Source organism: Girardinichthys multiradiatus, chromosome 9 (genome assembly GCF_021462225.1).
Source record: "Girardinichthys multiradiatus isolate DD_20200921_A chromosome 9, DD_fGirMul_XY1, whole genome shotgun sequence".
Classification (NCBI taxonomy): domain Eukaryota; kingdom Metazoa; phylum Chordata; class Actinopteri; order Cyprinodontiformes; family Goodeidae; genus Girardinichthys; species Girardinichthys multiradiatus.
The window spans coordinates 32,600,878-32,618,538 of record NC_061802.1 but is presented as its reverse complement, the minus strand read 5'-3'; the positions used below and the strand labels follow the sequence as shown (position 1 = coordinate 32,618,538).

Genomic DNA, 17,661 nt, shown 5'->3' with positions numbered 1-17,661 from the left:
GGAATCATAAATCAGATCTTGGAGAAGTTTTGAAAAAAAAAAAGCCTGTCACAAAGACACAATTTCTTCCCGGTTTTTTAGTCGTATTAATAAATTATCAAAAGCAACATGGTTTGACCAACAAAAAAAAAAACAGAACTTGAGTTTTTACTGAATGATTCACAAAGAGCCAGGAGCAGAAACCTTGGCAAACAGTTGATGATCACTAGAAGGGTGACTCTCAGATCCTGTGTCAGCTTCACAAAGGCTTTCCATGAAATCTTACTGAGCTTGAGCTAACTGAGCAAAGCTCCAGTGTCAATATGTGACAAACTGATAGTTATACCCCAAAGAACTTGCCGCTGTAATTTCAGTTGAACGTGGTTCTACCAAGTAAGACAAATGCAACCCACTTTTTTTTAAACTTGGGTTTGTAGTAATAATCAAAAGCAATGTATCTTTTTCCATCCACATTACAATTATGCACAACTTTGCGTTGGTCTTTAACAAAAAATCTCAATAAAATCCACATACGTTTGATGTAACATGGCAAAATGTGAAAAGTTCAAGGCCTATAAATACTATTGCAAGGCACTGTAAATCTACCCAGTTGATCCTCTAGATTACTCACGTAGAAACCAAGTTGTTTTACCGTTATAACAAGTTCAGGTCCTCAAATATTATAATAAACGTCAGTCTGAATTTATTGACTTGGTTGTTGAAACAAGTGGAAGGGACACACACATGCTGAGGTGCACACCTGACTCGTCTCAGCCACATAAGCTGATTATGCAAGAGAGGGACACAATTAACAATAATCAATTTATTCAACCCAGCTGTCAGAGCCAAGCAAACAGTGACGGTACAGATGGAGACAGAGAGACGGGTTGCATAACAGGAAAGCCTGAATCCACCTCAATGACAGAAAGATGCTGTTGCAGACAAAACCCTATGGCATCAAAGGAAAAATAGGAAACCTGGATCTGTCTGCCATCAAACCACATTTGACAGCAGAACAATTTGTTTGAAAACAATAAAAACAGGTTCAAGGAAAAGCACTCCCTCAATCTCAATTGCTGCTAAACCCAAAAACATCTTCAGGGCATAAACCTACAAGCCTTCCTTTTACCCTGTTATTACCCTGTTAGTAAAGTAAAAAAAGTGAAAGATAGAGCCCTATTTTCTTCTGATCCCCATTAAAGACAACCCAATCCTTTGAGGAGCCAGGTGTTTCACTGACCTGTCTGGGGCACTTTGGCCAGCAGCAACATCAGCCTCCTGTACTCCTGATACTTCTTGTTCTTGGCTTGAGTCCTGCCATAAAAAGAGCCGAAGTAAAACAAAACTGAAGACTTGAGAAGGAACAGACAAATGAGTTTGTATGTCTAGAGGCCTGAAGTCAAAGGAAAATTTTGTTTGAAGAACGTTTGAAATTGATTTAATGTCTTATCAGTGCTGTTGTTTGATAGTGTGAGACTGAGTAAATAATTTGCAGTTGCCTACAAAATTTTAATTGTGTATGTATTTTCTATGAAAACCAAAAGTGAGACACTGGAAACACACAAAGTTGTTCTGTCTAATCACAGCCATAATAAAAACACAAATAAAGATGTAATCACAGAAGCAATAATGTTTTGATGATCTTTCTTTTTTGTCACATGAAATGTTTTGTATAGTAAACTATTACATTGTTTTTGCTTCGGTTAGCTGTTTTTGTCTGATATATATTTGCAACCTGCTCCAAACAGGATTTAAATATACAAGTGCATCTCTATAAATAAATTACCATTAAAAGAATAATTTATTTTAGTAATTCAAGTCAAAAAGTGTTACTCATATAAATATAGATTCAATACACAAAGAATGATATATTTTAAATGTTAATTTTGTTAATTATGGCTTACAGCTTATTAAAACCCCAAATTCTGTTTTAAAGAGAATTTGAATATTAAATATGACTAATTAAAAAAGGGTTTTTAATATGGAAATATTGGCATAGTGAAAGGAGTGCCCATGTGCTACACAGTATATGCACTCAATACATGATTGGGCCGCCTTTTTCATAAATTGCTGCATCAATGAAATTAGCATCTTCGTAAATCTTTTCAGTGGAGGGAAGCATGAAGTTCACTGGAATTTCCAATAAGATGGTTGCACTGACTTTCACATTTTGATTTTCAGAAAACACAGTTGACCAACAGCAGCAGATGACACAGCTCCCCAAATCACCAGCTCCAGCTGTAGCCCACACCTTTCTATTCTCCAACAAACTTTTAACTCTTAAATGGACTTTGGTTCACGATCTCCTCTCAAGGCTGCAGTTTTTCCTGTTGGTTGCACAACTTTTTATGCAACAGTTTTTCCTTCCACTCAACTTTCCATTAATAAGCCAGCTTCTTTAGCTATTACGTTTTCTGGTTCATGGTTCTTGTAGAGAGTGTCAGTTACTTTCTGTTGAAAGACTTTTATGCGAGTAGATTGTATAGACCATAGCGTAGAATTTCTATATTAAAACCTTTTTTAATTGGCCTATGTAACGTTTACATTTTTTGAAAAAGATAATTTGGTTTTTATTAGCTGTAAGCCTTAATCATCAAAATTAACAGAAATAAACATTTGGAACATTCTATCCACTTTTTGAACTGAAATACAGAAATGAAAAGATTTTACAATTATATAGTATATTAGGGAACATTTCTAAATACTTTAATATAATTCTAAGAAATATACAAATCTCTGCATGGTAAGACACAATGAGTGCTGGAGGGATGTTATCTTCTTTTCAAGGCGTACCAAATGTAAAAAAAAAAAAAAAAAAAAAACACAACTAAGTACAGTTGCATTCATTTAGTGCCTCGTTTTATTCTGGAAAAAATATAGTGTTTTGCAACTTTACAGTATGTGTCCTTTGCTCTGATGACTGTCAGACTCTGTCTGTGAAGTTTGGAAAGAGTGATACTGACAGAGTTTAAAAGAAGTTGAGGCTTGTTGTGGAGTGACGGCTGTGGAGAAAGGCCCAATTACCCCAAAGAGAGAAAACACAGACAGTCGATGATTATAACCCAGCCTGAGGCCAGTAAGGCTGGGACGAAAAATGAAAATCGTTTTGGATCCAATGTCACAGAGGACTGGAGGAAAAACTCGCTCCTATAACCTTGCATGTTCTGTTTTGTTTGTGCATGTTTGCAGCTAGTAGAGCTATTCATAAAAGAATGAAAAGATCAATGGCATTGATGGTTTCATGTGTGGGAACGATGCAAAAAGAGGAAAAAAATCTTTAAATATATTTTGTTTATCAGTCTCAATGTTATTTCTTTGTATTAGTCCCTGACCACATTGATCCTCAGGTACCTTGCATCCCCAAGGCTTATAAATCAGATGTGCTCCTGTATACACGTGTGTGAACTTACTGGACTGTGGAGCAGTATTTGAGCAGCAGGAAGTTAGACAGCTCCTGCAGAATTGGCTGGCTGTGCAGGGTAACAAACTGCTCCCGGCAGATCTGACAGGGGGGAGACGAAGCGAGGAGATGTTAGTCTCATATAAGGACTTCATCAGGAAGAAGCGCAGACCAGCTGAGCAGATAACAGGTGGACAGAGGTGAGACAGGTCAATGTGAAAGTGACAACAGAAAAAGTTCTGTTCTGTCAACAAAAATAATATACCCTAAAAAGCTCCATGCTGCATCAACAATCGTTTCCTTAAATTTTTGTCAGTTTTTACTGCAGACACTACAGTGTTACACACAATGTTTTGTTATCAACGGGGTTCCTACAAATTCTTTATTTTAAAATTTCACACTTTTTCAGACTCAAATTTCCAAATGGATGTAACGTTTAGACAACGGAAACAGGGAATAATGTCTGGAAAAGCAATTATTTTCATATTTAATGGAGTATAGAGGGGTTTGCCAAATACAAAGAAAACAGTTTGTTTTGACATTCTTAAACCACTGAAAATGTCTGGCACTAACTGCTTTTCATGACAAACAGATGGTTTTAAATATGTTGTAAAACATCAATCTACCAAGGCAAATCTTTATTTATAACCAGGGGTTAAATTGGGCCGGGGCTCTCTGGGGCTTTTGTTGACTGAACTCGTAATTCAGGATTTCTTAGAATGATGACCAAACTATTCTCTGTTCTTATTATTTCTTTCTCATCAACTCTCTTGGACGATGCCTTCAGTTAAGAATTATTTAGCTGATCAAACATAGTTCAGATTCCTTTATTGCAGTGCAATAGCCCTTTACTCAAGCTTCAAATAGGATGCTAGCTTCAGCATCTCTTTGGTCACCCTTAGTTTGAACCATGATGTGTACAAAACTGAACACACAGAAGAAGCACTGACATAATCAGTACGATAAAATGTTTCTAAAGGGACACTGGGCAATCTGTGCAGTATGGAGGAGCAGGGTAGGGAATTAGAGCAGCTAATGATGAAAACTTGCATGACTGTTGATGTTTATACTGTCCCAGTGTGCCTGAATGATTCATAAATCAAAATTTCTGCACTCAGGCTAGATTATTAAGCAAACAGCAATATGAGGGCAAGAAAAACATTTATGTCATTCCTCAGAGAATAAATACACAGTGTGAGCTGTCTCCAAACCATGTAAAGCCGCCTGCCACCCAATTAAAATCCACAGCTGTGCCCACATCTCCAGAGCCATCAGGGAGGTCTCAGGGAACAAAATATTTTATGCATTACTTGCATGATTTATGCAGCAAAAGTCAATTTCCTCATAAATTCAGGATTATTCTGATTGGTCAATCCATCATGCAGTAAATCCTGTTCTTGATTACGTCCTGAGCAGGCTGCCACAGTAGGAATTGAGTAGAAAAGGATGGAGAACAGACTGGTTATCATTTAAACAATTGCTTAGATGGCTAAGATATCTGGTGCCTGTCTGCTCTGCTGCTGTGTTCAATTACCTGTGTAACGAGGAAGGCATACGCCCCTCCAATCAAAAGATAGAGAACAAATGCAGTGAGAGGAAACCGCTTCATTGCTTCTAACTCCTCTGAGATCAGTCAAAGACATAAAATCAGGACTGTGCTCTGAAGGCGTCTCTACAGAAAATTGAGGCTTTGTGATAATTTGATCCATTTTATTCTCCACCGTGTCTCTGTCTGGATCCTCTTTCGACATGCAGGTATTTATTCAGCTCGACAGGCTTGGTTTGCCCCCTGCAGCCTGAAAATGTATAAGCCGATGACAACTAGAGGTTTGTATCTGTGGCATCACTTAGCCGGAGCATCTACAATAACAAAAGTGCCAGTCATAGATATGGCACAAATTTATTCGATCTCCTGCATCCCCAGCGTCTTGGTGCCTTGAAGAAAAAAACGCACATCTTTCCTCTGACATCAAAGTGAGACAAAGCTGGAAGTATTGAATCACATGTGCCATCCTTACCTTCAATAAACCCTACAAAAACAAATCCGCTGACAAATCATGATTGGACAGGAGAGGAACAGCTGTTAACAGATGGTAAGCAGAAGTGGGAGAGGAGAGGTGACTGTATTACCTTGTTCATGGTGTCCACGGTGAGGGCGTGGGTCCAGAAACAGTCGTGAACCGAGACGAATGTCAGGCCAGCACTGAGAGAGGACGAGAGGAGAGGCAGTGAAGCGTTAGAAAAGACCTTAAGCAGCCATGCTTTGAAGGAAGGCAGTAAATGTCAAAACAAAGCAAACATTTGTTTCACAGCTGGAACCTGAAAGATCTCATCTGTCACAAATCTCTAAAAATAACAAGGTCTGTTTTATATGCAATGACTGCTCTGACATGTCCACTCATGCCTGCAAAAAAAACAATGCCAATATAAAAATGTCCATATTCGTCATGATATGTTTCAAACAGTAATACCTGTAGCACTGGAGTGAAGTCAGCATCATGTGTGTGGAGTCCAGAGAGTGGATGAAGTTTGGTGGGAATGCATTCTTCTGTTTAACTGTGTCGGGCCTCCTGGAATGGCACGGACAACCAAGAAAACATTAAAAATGACTTGACAGTTTAATTCCCGCCTTTCTTAGTGTGAAAGGATTTTTGAGCTGCACATTTATGATTACAAGACAGCAATTCTGTATTTATGAGGTCATGCAAGAACAGCTGTCAGTCTTATCATATAACATTTACAAGGTTTGAGCATACAGAGAGAGCATGTTTTTAAAACAATCTTTAGAAATTGACCTGGGTCCTCTCTTCAGATCACCCCACAAATTTTCAAAACAATTTCGGTCTGGGGATTGAGATCGCCATGGTAGAAGGTGGATTCTGTTTCAAGTGAATCATTGCTTTTTAATATACACATGTGTTCTGCATGATCATCCTGTCCAAAGACAAATTGGCAGCCTGATTTTACAGAGATACCACTAACTTTTTATTGAAAGTCTCTTGGAAAGAGTTAAACATTTCCAGGGACTCCAGAAGAGGAACTAGCCCTAAGCATCACAGATCCTCCACCATACCTAACAATAGCTTAAAGTGTTCTGTCAAAACTGCCTGCAGAGGTTTGTTGCTGCAAAGTTTAGTCTCAGTCTTATTTGACCAAAGCACAACGTCCCAGTGGAGTTAAACAAACTCCACGTTTACAATTGTGATGGTAAGACCTCCCTTACCACCCTGCTCACTCCGTGGTGGCAAGAAAAATATGTGTCCATATGTTACCAAATCGGTATTTCAAATAGCTTTCTTCCTTAAAAAGCTCAATACTTCACTTCAAATGCTCTCTAACAACAAAAAAACATGTTTCACTTTAAATGTCTTTGTAATCTAACAGCATCATATACCCTCTGACATATCCACTGTGTCCTAGCAAATACTGATCTAGTCATGGTCTGTCCCTTTTTTAACCATACTGTGTCCCCCTTGACATTTTCTGATGGAGCCCTACTCGCTTCAGTGTGCAGTCCGTGGTGGAGTGTCTGCTACAGTGCATGGTATTTGTTTCAGGTCAGACTGAAGGTCTTTGCTGGTCCTGCATTTGTTTTATCCGAATTGTGCATCAACCTTCGGGGACGTCTCTCACTGCTTTTATAGCAAGTACACCTTCATGGACAAATGTTTACAGATATCTGCAGTGGGATTCTTTTATTTTAAGGTTTAGAAGACAGAGTATTGAAGCAAGTTTTCCACTGCTGACTTCTAAGAGCAGATTTCAGATCTTCTTGTAAATCTCTCATTACTTCAGCATTGTAAACGACTGGATTCTAGAATTACAGTTTAGGCGTGCCGACATTGATTTTTTACCGGGACTGTTTATAAAAATGTAATGTTGCTGCTTCTGGTGATGAAGCCGGCAGTAAAAACAGCAACTTGTCAATCATTTTTCTTCCTGTATTCCTATTACCCAAGCCTGAGCCATTCAAATCCTCTGGGCTGCCACAGACCAGAACATTCCTCTAATGGAAATGCAAAGAGAGCAGAAAGAGCCAAGACCCAAAGCTGAAACACAAACACACAGGCAGGAACACACCACGGATGTCTGTCACTCTCGTTTTTCGTCTGTATGTGTTTTTTATTGTGGCCTGGAAATGTTAGACTTCTGTCAGAGTGCTTTTAGTCCTGCTGTTCAGGGATCAGGTTGGGAGAAAAATAAACTAAATTCCTGGATATTCTTTTATGAGCACACTTTGCTGTGAAACATGACAAGCATAGTCTGTTTTTCCTGATCCTTGGTTTGAGACACACAGAGCAAAGACACAAACGCACAAGTGTAACCATGGACGGGTATAAGATTCTAACAGTGTGACAACCTGGAAAAAAATTACATCAGTGTCCAAGAATTAACACAAATATTTAAAACAAAAACGCATAAAATGAGAAGTAAAAGTATGTTATGATTTGATTTTTGATCTGTACACAAAAAAGCAAATATATGCAATAAAGAGTACTTTAAAGTACTTGTTGTGCCGATCATTGCACCTTTTTATGGTTGTGCTCTTTATAGAGTAACATGAGTACAACAAGCTAATTGGTTAGTTAAATAGTCAGGCTATCTGCTCATAGCAAGCTTACAGCTGGCTGCTTAACAGACAGGCCACTTATGAGTTTGTAAGCGAAGAACAGTCGCAGATTTCCTTCAACTATCTGACTATAGGTGAGTTGCAAAGCATTAGGCTACGGTACCGTCACTCTGGATTCTCATTTTAAAACCAGGATTTTAAAATCATAGAAATTGTATGATGGAAACTGGAATTTTTCAGATCCTTGTGATACCTTGGTATTGGTAATCCAACCCTGTCTGATAACTATTATAAATTATGTCTCTGATATAAAGTAAGAAACATACTGCCAGTACTCTGAGTGTGACTGGTCTCTGCACAGGTCAAACTACTTGGTTTGCTGTAGAAAAAGTCTTAAAGGCTGGTAATAATTAAAGTGGAAATATTTGCGAACTTTTCATTATTTTATGAACCTAATAGCATACATTTAGATTTCCAAATTCATTGCCCATTCAAAAGCTTATCAAACACAACTCTGCTAATGTCTTTCAGGCCCCTACAATTTGAATGTTATTCAAGTTTGTTTGAGGGGTTGATTGTTTATTTTTTAATTTGCTATTTAGGTACAAGCCTCTGTGTCAGTTGGCACCAAATTATAAAACATTTCTAACCTAAATTAATTTGCAATCTAAGTCGGGCTTATGATTACATAAAAACAAACAAGGTGTAGAACAGACTTAAAGCTTTGAGTGATTCTCAAATTTTATCCAGTTTTCAATCTTTATCTCCTCCAGGGCTTTCTCCTTTAATTGCTGCATTTACTGCACCAGAGACCTAAAAATAGAAAACCTTATATGCAAAACCCTTTTATTTAGCTGTTAACTGCAAATCATCAACACAATGCATTTACTTACAATTACAAAAATCACATGTTGCTCCATCAGTACTTAATCTAATGTTCTGTAAACAGCAAGTAAAACGTGCGAAACCATTACCTATCCCTTTCCCTTCAAAAGGATGCAATTATCTTATTGTTACTGAATGTACAACCAGCAAAACAAAGTAGAAAAGCGAAGAAAGAAGCCTTTACAGGCATTGTTAACTGAAAGTGAAAAGAAATTGACTTATAATGAAGCAAAGAATTTATGAAGTTCATATTTGCAGGAGAAATTACAAGAGCAACATACTGTGTCCATAAGCTAGAAAAGGCTCAGACATGACAGGACTGATGCCTAAAAGGTTATTTTACAGTCTATTACAATAACTGGCCTTGGGTTGAACAAGCCGATGAATCATTTTTAAGTATGTGAACATAAAACACTCCCTATGACAGAGACAAATTGCCATTTCATAACATCTTTCCTCAATTTTCCTGATTTTCTATTATTTTGCATGACAGACTGCAAAACTGACTCCAAACATTTACCTTGTTGTATTTTTTCCCCAACAAATCATTAAACAACACATTGCTGAGCGTTGATTCCTATTCAGCAGGGTGGTTAAGGGATTTTGTGGTAAAAATCCTGGGCAGGATTATCAAAGTTTATCTGATTCCAGTATTTAGCTAAATGTTCCCAAAGGTGAAACCTAAATGCTTTGTTTGCCATCTAAACCAAACCCAGTTCAAGAACCACACTGGGTCCAGTTTAAACCCTAGAAGTAAAAGGATAAATAGCATGGAAATCGCCCGCTGTTATTTCTTTTTACCATTATTTATGTTTATCTTATAGTTACACAAAAAGAAAAAAATGATTTAATGAGGCAAACCAAAATAACATTTGAAATTCAGATTACTTTAATGAAGTAATAAAAAGTAAAGTCTGGAAACCTTTTTCCAGTTCTTCATCATTTTTAATACTTATTCAGACATGGAAAATGACAAAATCTAATTCCAGACTTTTCAAGAAAACATAGACTGGACAGTCTGGGATATTAACTGTATCCATAAAGTCAGAAGCTATATAGGAAATCTACAACCCTGAATTTTAGTGAGCTCTCATGATATCATGACAGCTTGTAAAAGAAAAAAGAACAGTAGCATACCTCCTTTAAATTGAAGTTTTTAGTGTGAGACCAAAAACGTCGGTTCTTCTGTTTTGGTTAAAGAGGCTTTAACCATTTTTAACCATCTTCCTCTCCCCCACCGTGGCTGTTGTTTCCTATTCACATGGAAGGATCTGCAGTACAGTAGATGTCAGACTGAAGAGGGCAGCTGTCAGTCTTTCTGGTCCATTTCTCCAGTGCTCTGCCTCTGTCATTACTTCACTTTCCATTCCTGTCTCTCAATCTCTCTCTCATTGTTTCATTTTGCACCTCTCACCTCTTGCCATCTTGTTTCAAACTTTCCCCTTAACACTGCAGACATTTAATGCTCAATAAAGCAGAAAGACTTTATTTTGAAAATGTATCTGCATCCATGTGGTTAACCTAATTGTTTTAACTAATTACTGACTAGAACAGCTGAAAAACAAAGCTAGGTTTAGCAGCGTCAATGAGCAGGGAGTTGAAATTTAAAAAGCAACACATTAACGGTCACTAGTGATTTCCCTAACAGCTGTCTTTCAACATTAATATGAATTTATTTATATTATCATTGCAAAGCTTTTGCTTTTACCTTAATTATTTCGTCAAACTGTGCATTCCAATCACTAATGCAAATTGCTAATTTTGTACAATGTCAAACACATCTGACAGAGAATTTGGAAAAGATAGCTTGATTTCTTTTTTCAGCTCATTAGTGTATTTTTCAAGACAATTTAACCTGTTATAATGGCAAGCTTATATTGGGGCTTTTTCCACCAAACCAGTGCTGGTGCTTAACTGGTGCCACTGCCTACATACAACCTAGCATCAGTTTGCTACCGGACCAGAGCAAGGAACGGCCTTCAGTCAACCAATCAAAATGTTGTGAGGGTCAGTTCAATGTTTAATGTGTCCAATTTAGAATAAAAACAAACAATTTAGCAATAATTACATGTCAGATTAGCATCATGAAAAGACAGCTAGTGCTGTAAAAAAAACCATATTTGGCTCCTTACAGGTTTCATCTGTTTTTGCTTTTCTGTCATATGGAAATGTTTCATGTCATCACAAAACAAAATTATATCAGACAAGGATAACCTGAGAAAGCACTAATATATTCCAAATTTCCAGACCAATTCAGGCCTATGTGAAAACAAAATTCTCCCTTGCAAATGTGTTACATTTTGGTGGAATTTCTGATTAGTAAGTTACTACTAGACCTATAAAATTAAGAAATATGTTAAACAGAACCTGTTTGATGCCATAAAGTAGATATAAAGTTCTTAAAAAGGTAACACATATGCAGATTTAATGAAATTTAAGAACACATAAAGTCATTTTGTCTGGAAATAATTATAAAGCCATTTCTAATGCTTTGGGACTCCAGTGAACCACCAAGAGGACACTGAAGACTCATCCAGATCACAAAACAACCCAGAACAGATTGTAAAGCACTGCAGACCTCACTGGACCTCATGATTCAACAGTAAGAAAGAGACTGGGAAAAAATGACATCCATGGTAGAGTTCTAAGGCCACCACAACCGCTACTGTTTAAAAAGAATACAAATGATCTCTCACATTTGCCAAAAAAAACATCTTGATGAGGATGATCTCCAAGACTTCTGAAAACTATTCTGTTGAATGGTGAGAAAATAGTGGAACTTTTTGGAAAGTGGGTTTTCTGTATATGTTTAAAACTAACATTTTATTCCAGAAAAAGAACATCATTATGACAAATATAGTGGTGGTAGTGGGATGGTCTGGGCCAGTGGTGCTGCTTCCAGAACTGGAGAACATGCCTTAAGTGAATGAACCGTGAATCGTGCTCGCTACTAGACAACCCTGTAAGAGAACGTGTGGCCATCAGTTCAGGAATTTAAACTAAATTGGACTTGGGTTACGTAGCAGGACAATGATCCAAATCATGTCAGCAAGTCCATCTCTGAATGGTTAAAAAAAATAAAAATAAATAAAGATTTTGGAGTGGCCTAGTCAAAGGTTTAACTCTGATTAAGATGCTAAGAAATGACCTGCATGCTCAAAGACCTTCAGATGTGGTTGGATCAAACCAATTCTGCAAAGAAAAATAGGCCAAAATGCCTCCCCAGCGACGTAAAAGACTGACTGCAAATTATCATAAACACTTCCCCCCATGGATGGCACAACCAAATATCAAGTGGAGGGTGCAATTACTATTTCCAAGTAGGGCCTGGTTGGTTTGGATAGTCTTTCCTTTGAAATATGTATTTTGTATTTACATATCTTTGTTTGATATAAAAATTTGTTTGATGATCTGAAGCTAGTCAGGGTGTCAAAATAAAAAACAGAAGAAATCTGTAAGAGTCACAAACTTCATTTTGGGACTGCATCCAAAGTGTGTTATGGAAACTGTAAGCTTATTCAAACTGCATTTTGAGAACCCGCAACAGCAAGCTCTACATGAAATCAGAAAACAATGCAGTCAACACAAAGTCTTTCACTGGGTATCCTCTGCTCTTGTTCCAGGTCACTACAATCAAACTTACTGGTGACATTTCAGTGAATAATGTGAGCAAGTGCTACGGGAGAGGAATGTGGTATCACTGCATCTGCTGGGTCAGTGTTTATGTGAGATCAGGCAAACCGAGTGCAAGAAATCTGAAAGACATCTACAAAAAGGACTTACTCTTTAGCGTCATGGCTGATTTGAAGGTTTATATATTGCATGGTACTCTTCAGCTAGAAAAGAAAAACAATGGCATTAATTGAGTGGAATAACTGGTTAACATGATCAAAGAAATAAGTACAGAACAGGTACATGTCTTAAGGTCACAATTCTTTTTATAACTTTGGAAAAAATCAACGACAGAGGTTCAAAGTACAAAAGCAAATATTGTTTCCCTAAAAAATTTCAACAAAACATGAAGTTAAAAAGGTGGCTTTTATTTTTACTACATTATGCTATTTTTGCAAAACGAATGAAGGCAAAGAGCTCTAAATGTGGCAAATAAATCTCAATTGACACACACTTGACATTTTGTAAATTAAAACACATACGATAGCTGACATGAACATGATTAGACATCAGGAAGAAAGTAAATTCATTTTGCCCTAAAGATTGCCTGGCAGTATGGACTTCATGAGGAAGCCCTGTATAACAAAACCCTTCTGAGATTTGGCTAGTTTCAGTGATCTTCCCATTGAAATTAAGGGACTTACTTGTTTTCATAAACAGAGAGCCTTGGAATAATTTTGACATTCCAGCTCATACCCATCACATTCAAAAAGCATTCCAATGAGAACTTCAACATGAACATCGCTCTCGTGCTAAATAATAACTCAGTCATGATGAAATCAAGCTTTTCATACATTCATTCATACTACATTTTGCAAAGGCTCTGTCTGTGCAGCAAGTATTTGATGAACATTCATGTCTTCACCCTAAAGTGTGATGAGAGAGAACAAGCAATGTAGTTTATTTACCGGCACTTTTGATTGAAGACAGGAAAAAAGCCTAAAATGTATCAGATTCCAGCAATTTTTTTAACCTCTGAGTTACGTTTTTCATGGGTAACGCTACATATTGACCATGTTGGCTACATTGGTTCTGCAATGCCTGACTGATGTTTGAAAGCAGCAATAGGTGTGGACTCTCAGAAGCTTGATTTCTTAATTTATGAATGACCAGATGCAGCTCTGGGGGGCGGTTGTCTTGGTGGGTTTATGATGAAACAGTTTTGTGAAAGATTTTAGTGATTCACTTTATCCAATACTGGGGTGCAAAAAAAACCTTTTTCACACACCACATTGCAAGGTGGTACATGTTAAAGATGATTAAACAAGTCCATTCTAGTTTCTGGGTAAAAGTAACTGTTATCTGAATCAACATTCGAAATAGCTGAGGAGAAGTTATTCTGCAGGTGCAGAATGTCTATGTCCGTCCCTAATGGCAGAACCCAGCGATTCATCAGAACCTTAATGTGAAGCAGCAACCACAGTTCCCCAGACATTGTTTAGGGAAGAGTGCTGTTTTCCTGTGCCAGAAATCTGCTATTTATCATATCCTGACAATTTCAAGATTGTTGCATCCCTTTGAAATCAATTTTGACTTTTCAAAGTCAGTAATCTGTTTTTGACCTATTTTGCTTGAGGAATAAAAGCTACCCAATAATTTTGCACACATTGTTATAGGTCGTTGTTCACCACCCTCCCTCGTTCCACAAACATGTCCCCTAATATGCTTAAATCTAATATGTATTCAACTATATACAGCTTGGAGTTAGAAATTATATAGTACACACTTTAATGATCAAAAAGTCAAAATAGATCTATTGCCTAATAATTCTAAGTTTAAAGATTTGTACACTAGGAAATATGTTAACACATTTATTGACAATGCAGGTCCATATTAGTGCAGCACTCCTCAGAGAAGAAGTACAGGAAGTAGCAAAGAGAGTGCAATTATCTACTAACCATCAGTAGAAAAGGAAGACAAATTGAATAGAACAGGCTATTTGCTAATACATGCACACTGAGTATGCCTCAGACAGTTCATCTTCATGACACCCCGTTTAACAAAAAGCAATATACAGCTATTCCTTTCTTGATTTCTAAACTACCAAAAGTCCGTCCACATATCTGTACCATGCATGTGTTGCAGGGCAGTGTTTCGCCTAGGAGTGGTGATGAGAGGCTACTCTCAACACAGAGACATGACTGGAACAGATAGCATACATCCTGTCAATATAAGCTCATACCATTATTGTGTTTACCCTCCACTGAGCCACCAGTAATGGATCCCAGTGTTTCTATGTCTATTACCCCACTGAACACATTTTAGTGATTTCACTGATGGAATGGAGCTTCAGCGCTGAAAGGTCCAATTAAACTATGTTCAGCGTGCAGCAAACAGCTATCTGTAAATAATCAAAGTGGTTTTAGACATCCTTAGCTGTTATCTGAACTAAATTACCCGCAGTAAATAGAATGAACAGAAAATGTGTTTGTTTGTTTGTTCCCAATGATTAATGAGGACTAATTTGCATCCATTTCCTTGATTTTGAGGTCAAGTACAAGAAGCTGCATCACAGACAGCCAAATGATGATAATTAATCCATATTAAGCAGCATGATAGATCCACGGTAAGTCACTCTGTGTTGAGTTCCTCTGTTGCATGGCTGAGGGGAAATTGATTAATAAACTCAAATGATTCACTAAGCGGCTGCAAATCCTGACTATTTTGTGGATGAAAGCCTTTTAATTTGAATGTGAATGTAGCATTGATTAAAAAAAAAACAACCACTGACATTATGACCTGCCTAGGAGTCAAAACCAAACATTCAGTCCAAATACATAACTCATTCGTGACCCAGATTTCTTCCTTGTTGAATAAACACTGATATTCCTTCTTGCCACATTCATCTTGCATCTAAAATGACATCATTGTAAGAAGTAAACCAAACATTTCCTGTAGTAAGATCTCTTATGTGTTGTACAGCTTTTTAGCACACATGAAATATCATGAGGCCCCTGAAGGGGACATTTAAGGGGAAAAATACACCCTTCGTCAGATGGACACTGGACTATTTCAGTGATTCTACACATTGATTTTAGCCAAGTAAGCATAGGCAAAAAAGGTCGAAACTGCAGCATCAATTCATCTGGTTATAATAACATCAGCTTTTGTAAATTGGTCACAGTCATATTGAAAGAGTCACTGGAGCTTTGTTTGAGGAATAATATCCAAATGGCTGTATATTAGGTGTGAGAATTAACCGTGAAGGACAACCAAGAGTCTCCCATAGTATTAATAGTTTCCGGTGTCTCCTTGCTGTTTTTGTCCTTTTCACATTCAATAACAGTTTTCTCTATTAGCTTTAGGTTTAAGGCATGTAACAGATATTTTTAAACAGGGAATCGTGCAATAAGAAACATCTAGGCATAAACCACAAATTACACAAAAGTCTTTCCTACAGAAGTTTTATTGGTTTCTTTAGGCTACGTCTGCACTTACAGAGCATTGTCACACTACAACCACAAACCTTAAATAATTTTATTGGGTTATTAAGTGATAGACCAACAGAAAGCAGTGAATATTTCTAAGTTGAAAGCAAAATGTTTCAACATTTCTCACAGAACAAAATCTGAATCTAATCCTGGTATAAACTTGTACCTTTTGGGGTTTATTTCTATCAGATTTGCTCATCTACAAAGTTAGCTATGTTTGCACTCTCTTCATGCAAAATTGCTCAATTTCAGTTAGACTGGATGGAGAGAGAATTTAAGCAATATTTTCAAGTCTTGACTGTTTCTCAAACCGATTTCTGTTCAGATTTTGAATGGGTTATTTTTGTTTTAGGATTGCCCTGTATTTACCTCCATCCACCTTCTGATCAACTGTAATCATCTTCCCTGTCTCTACAGCATGATGCTGCTACCACCACCACTAGCCTTTCTCTTTTCCAATGCTGAACTAGTACTACATGACTAATCCAGTTGGAATTAAATCAGAACCTTGACTGGGCCGTTTGAAAAAATTGAATCAAATCTAAACCATTCTTACTGCAGTGAACTTCACCTTCCAGTGTGAGAGCGTCATTTTCCTTCTACTTTTCAATTCGGTGCTACTTTGGTGTGGAACAAATAATCCCAATAAAATATAACAATGGTTTTTGGTTGACAGAATATGCAACATTTCGGAGGCTTTGAATAATGCTGCATGGCCCTGAAGAATACAGTATTTATATTACAGAATTTATTCTTACCTAAACTGTCTTAAAAAATTATAGAAATGTTTAATAGTAAGACCTATAAACACAAAATATTCATGTTAGAGTTAAAGGCTGAATAATGCAAAGGAGCTCAGCTTTTATTTGAGGTTTTATTCAACACCTCCATTTTGGATAAAGAGATGTTAGAATATGATCTTTAATGTGCACCGCTTTCTCTCAGGGGCTTAAATGTCATTTGTGAATAGTCAGTCAAAAGCTCTTTTATGACCAGGTGTGACCTATTTCCCCCACAATTCTAGAGCTGCAACTAATGATTATTTTGCTAAATCGATTAATCTGTTGTCTATTGTTTTGCTTTACCGATTAATAATCAGATAGCAAAAGGTGCTTAAGAATGCCACTTGACGAGTTCTGGATAGAGCGTACTTACAGACAAAGAAAATTTTTAATCTTAAATGCAAATGTATTTCTGTATTTTTGTATAGTTTTGGCTTAATTACTGCTCTGAGTGGATTGTTCTTTCAGCAAACGGCATGTTTTTGAGTATTCATACTATTTGACTAATAAATTAGTTGATTATTCCAATAATCGATTAATCCAAGTAATTGATTCAGCCCTACATCATTCCTTCAATAATTAAGCAGATAAAAGGTATGTAGCCTAAGTGTGCCAATTGTATTTAGATGCTGCTGTTGTGAGCTCAAAACTGTTTTAAGATTGCAATGTCTCTGAAACTAGCCATCCTTCGGCTAAAATTATACCATACAGTAACTCTAAGAAAACAGAAGGGAACAAGATCCTTTGTTTTGGTAGAAGGGTAACCCAAATAAGGAATTTCTGTTTAGGAGCTGTCATTTTAAAATATTGTTCCTACGACGCCATACGGGATGTGAGCCAAAGCTGTTGTTGTGTTGCAGTTCACTGATCCTGATTAAAACATCTTTAAATGATCCGTATCAGAGTCCCTGACTCAACTTAACTCCTGCTGTGCGTTCACAT

General features: G+C 37.1%; 1 protein-coding gene across 2 annotated transcripts in view; it reads right to left on the bottom strand.

Moving 5' to 3' along the window:
• The window catches only part of polrmt (polymerase (RNA) mitochondrial (DNA directed)), a 79,558-nt gene that overhangs the window by 11,099 nt on the left and 50,798 nt on the right, over positions 1–17,661 (bottom strand). The window contains exons 16-20 of one of the 2 annotated variants that reach the window (XM_047375088.1): positions 12,618–12,670; positions 5,851–5,949; positions 5,510–5,582; positions 3,390–3,481; positions 1,220–1,293 (exon numbers count right to left, since the gene is read on the bottom strand). In XM_047375088.1, the coding sequence (XP_047231044.1) occupies positions 1,220–1,293; positions 3,390–3,481; positions 5,510–5,582; positions 5,851–5,949; positions 12,618–12,670 (391 nt within the window). Of the gene's footprint in view, positions 1–1,219; positions 1,294–3,389; positions 3,482–5,509; positions 5,583–5,850; positions 5,950–12,617; positions 12,671–17,661 lie in introns of those variants that run through there. The other variant, XR_007039683.1, reaches the window with a different exon arrangement.